This window comes from Erigeron canadensis, chromosome 2 (assembly GCF_010389155.1).
Source record: "Erigeron canadensis isolate Cc75 chromosome 2, C_canadensis_v1, whole genome shotgun sequence".
NCBI classification, from domain to species: Eukaryota; Viridiplantae; Streptophyta; class Magnoliopsida; order Asterales; family Asteraceae; genus Erigeron; species Erigeron canadensis.
In genome coordinates this window covers 38,107,058-38,111,633 of record NC_057762.1, presented here as the reverse complement: position 1 = coordinate 38,111,633, position 4,576 = coordinate 38,107,058, and the positions used below count along the sequence as shown (strand labels likewise).

General features: G+C 34.1%; 1 protein-coding gene across 1 annotated transcript; it reads left to right on the top strand.

Annotated features, from left to right (window-relative positions):
• Positions 1-1,562: 1,562 nt before the first annotated feature.
• LOC122590237 (protein BEARSKIN2-like) lies at positions 1,563-2,960 on the top strand (the record flags this gene model as incomplete). The annotated part of the gene is made up of 3 exons (XM_043762568.1): positions 1,563-1,722; positions 1,889-2,190; positions 2,325-2,960. Coding segments are annotated over 3 exons (1,098 nt in total), but the record flags the coding sequence as incomplete, so codon positions are not given.
• Positions 2,961-4,576: the final 1,616 nt, after the last annotated feature.

Here is a 4,576-nt window from a genome sequence, read left to right as displayed (position 1 = left end):
ATTTTCACTATCTCACTAGTGCTCTAATCAGTGTCAAAAACAACCAACCAACCCCACCCCACCCTACCCTCCCCTAATATCTCATACAAATCAAATTTCACCCATTACTTAACTTCATAAAGCCAGATTTATATTTGTAGATCGGATGGTATTTATTTTGTTCATCATCTCTTTTATTATTTATTAAGTTATTATACATGGCTACCTTTAAGATTATAATTATTCGTTATTCACAGGTTGTGATACTTTAGATTTGGTGATCAAGATTCAAATTTACCTTGTATGGTTGGAGATAGAGATTTTGTTGTCTTTGGTGGATTACCATTACCAGCAAGATTAGGAAGAAAAAAAGGTTAGACCTATACTTATGAAGTTATTATATACCATACCACATATATACATATCTTATCTTATTTACTTTATATAAATACTCGTATATCATCTAATCTTATTTTTGTTTTTATTTTTATTTTGTAAGAACTTTAAAGTTGTGAATGTTTTCTTTGATTTTTTTTAGTCTATTTGTTTGAGAATATATGGAGCAAGAAGATTCAAACTCATTTTCCCATATGCCATTGTTGGATTTTCGGCTTATGATGGATTCGAAGGTTTTATAGGAGCATAGTTTACATGATTTTTGCACATATATTAGTTAGCTTATTATTTTGATTTCTTATTGTGTGCATAGTATGAATTGATGAATGTTTTTACATTTTAAATTGTATTGTTTGGATGGAACGAAAACTAGTTTTAAATTTAAAATTTTTTAGATCTGTGAATTAGTTTAGATGAAATTGGTTTGAAATTTGAATTAGTTTAGATCTGTGATGAAAACGATTAATATTAATTTTTTTTTTTTAATAAAAAAAAGAGAATAGAGACCGGTGTTTATATATATAACAGGTCTCTATAACAACTATAGAGACCGGCTGACAACCGGTCTCTATTTGAAAAACCAGTAGTCATAGAGACCGGTTGTACAACCGGTCTCTATACCCATTATAGCCGGTCTTTATTAGCTTTTTTTGTACTAGTGACCTGTTGCCGCTACCGTCGTTGCTACCACCACCACACAGTGCTAGCTACTACCATCGTCGTTGCATTGTGCGAGTATATAAACGGTACTATTAAAAAAGATGGTATTTATTTGGGTCTAGCTATATTAGGATTTTTCCAGCGCGCGTGTAGGTCTAAAGATTATTCAAAGCACATATAGTGTTATACTAGTATATATTATTGCCAATATATAACTAGTAAGTGGCTAGCCAAGATACGTGTGGCTTGAAATTTACGTCAGTTAGCTTTAGGCTGCACCGCCGCCGTAGTGACCGGCCGTCAACTTTCTATCCCTATATATATATATATAACAACAACTCACACTACTCCATCTTAAATGATTGATGATTTCGCGCGCCCGGCCGCCCTTAAAACACACACACAAATTAACCAGTACTATATATAGCTAGATTCTTTTAGTTACTAGCATATTGGTGGTTAACTATTAAGCTGTAGTAGTTCTGTGTACGGTCGGTACGTGAGCTAGCTAGCTAATATAATTAATTATGACAAACAACGGAGGTGTTCCTCCGGGGTTCCGGTTTCACCCAACCGATGAAGAACTGCTTCATTTCTACTTGAAGAAGAAGATTTCTTTTGAGAAGTTTGATATGGATGTCATTAGGGAAATTGATTTGAACAAGATCGAGCCATGGGACCTACAAGGTAACGTACTTAATTAATTTACGTATGTAGTGATCTATCAATTAATCTTAGTCTTTCATTTTCCTTTTTTAATTTATGTAATAATGCTTAACAATTAGTGAGTGTTCATATATGTAACTTAATCATGAGTCTTGTTTACGTACATGTACGATCGATGATCTTGTAGAGAGATGTAAGATAGGGTCAACACCGGAAAATGAGTGGTACTTCTTTAGCCATAAGGATAAGAAGTACCCGACTGGATCAAGGACGAATCGAGCAACAAATGCTGGTTTTTGGAAGGCAACCGGACGAGATAAGTGCATTCGTAACACCTTCAAGAAGATTGGTATGAGGAAAACCTTAGTTTTCTATCGCGGACGAGCTCCTCATGGTCAAAAGACTGATTGGATCATGCATGAGTATCGCCTTGAAGATATCGATGATCATCATCATCATGATCCTCTCAAGCCCATCTCTACTTCTTCTGTATGTTGAATTTTTCTCCCTCCCTTCTTGTTAGTTAATTATGGAATTAATTATACATTGTCGAACGGTGTTATGAGTTTAAGACTTGATGCTAGCTAGCTAATTATAGTATGTGCATGTATTCTTTCTTATAGGAAGATGGATGGGTGATTTGTCGCGTTTTTAAGAAGAGAAATTTGTTCAAGATAGGGGGAAACGAAGCTAATTCTAGTGGTAGCGTTGCATCAGATCAACGCACCAACAATATGACCCAACCGCGTACTTTCCCTTACGGTCAAGAAAATAATCAATATCTACCATACCATCACCATCAACAACAGAACTTCGATTTAGGCCTTAATTACACTCATCAATACCCTCACCTTATCCCTACCCATAAGTCTCTTGGATATGGTTTCTTGAATCTACCTTCTGAAGATTCACCGCTCATGGTTAGACAGCTCATGTCTAACCCTAGAGAATGTGATAGTGGAAGCTGTGAAAACCAACTTGATGTAGGATACCAAGCTTGTGAGCCTGGTTTAGAGGTTGACACCTCTGAACCAGCTCAAAGAATGGTTAATGCAAACTTAAGAGAAGAGACTTTAAACGAGTGGGGAATGATGGATAGGCTTGTAACTTCACACCTTGGTCAACCTAATAACAATGATGCCAATTCAACAAAAGGAGTCTTGAGGTATCGAGATGATGCAACATCATCTTCTTCAATGCAACCAATTAATCAACTCTCTTTGCGAGGAGGGATGGAATTTTGGGACTATGCAAAATAGCTTGATATAAGCTAAGTGATGTCTAATTAATGGTAATTTTCGTTAATATATATCTATACATAATGATCATATAATTAAGCATGGTTGAGAGCAAAGATGACTCATTACCATTTGATCACCCACAGTTTGTTTATTACAATTCAATAGTGTACTGTTTAACTTCTTGTGATTTGACATAATTTTGTTAAAATTAATTGGATATTATAGTGAATTATTTTTCACTTCAATGTATATTTTATTCTAATTCTATGGGCATTTTGTGATTCTAAAAATGTTCTTTAGTTTGCATACTGTTCTAATCATTCTTGTCATATATATGGTTTTCCTTCTTCATATGCCGTATCATCATAAACTTACACATGTTTTATGCCTAAACATGATTTTTCTCTACACTTAATTAACTCGACATGCGTTTTGTAAAGCATAAAAGTAGGAGTCATCATAAGCGTCTAAAAATTCTAAAATCTTTGAGAAACAATATTTACCAAAGTGTGCCGTAAAATTTAGATTTACAAGTAAAATCAAATTGGAATTTCAACATTTGATTGGACATATAGTTAAAAAGAACCGAAAACTATCGTGTACTAGTGCATTTTTATGCCTAAACAAGATAAGAGAAATGGTATCGTCTTTTCACCATCTACTTTAACTTCCCCACGAATAGAATGTGTCAGTAACAACTGATGGTCCATGAATGCACAACTTATGTTATATTTAAATTAGACAAGTAAGTAAATAAGCAAGTAAATAACAAGAACAATATCAAGTTCAATTGTAGTACATCAATGCAAGGATAATCATATGTATCATTGATTAAACGATGAATACATGGTTGATCTTACACACTTGACTTACAAGAATACAAAAGAACAGAGGTAATTTCTAAGTCTAGACACACTAAAAACTTAAACAATTACAAGTGACACACACTTTCAAGGTGACTAACACACATGATACAATGCGGCTGTGTTGCTTTATATAGAGGAAGAATTAGGACAACACAGCCTTACTTTGATAGAGATAGATGGTGGTTGTCGACATCCCATTGGCTCATGGTACTTGAATCATGTGCCCTTGTCTTCTATATCAAATCGGGTATGAGAGAGAGAACCCTTGCTTTGGTCCCAACATGTACCTTTGCCATTCAAGGCAAATTACAGTTGGTTAACCACCATGTGACTTCTTGTCATAATTTGATTTGAATTCTTCCCACCATGACCACCATGTTGGAGCATTCAACTTGCTAAAGAGGTCACTTCACCTGCTGATGACTTGCTAAATACTTGCTGACGACACACGTCAGCGAGCAAGTCTTCTTCAGCGAATCCCAAACTTAACAACAACTAGTATCCGTTTTCTTTTGTAAGCAATGTAAACAATTGACTTGACATATAGTTTGGTGAAGAATAAAATCATAAAAGACATGAATCATACAAGATAGTATTGTTTGATGTAAACATGAAGTACTTTCTATGTTAATTGTTAATAATTGTGCATATTGTTTTTTTCCATTATTATTATCTTTCTTTGAACATTACTATATTGTTATTTTAATTTTTGGAAAAATTTGTTCACTTGAATAATAAAAAAAAAACATTTAATTCATTGCTTGTTTA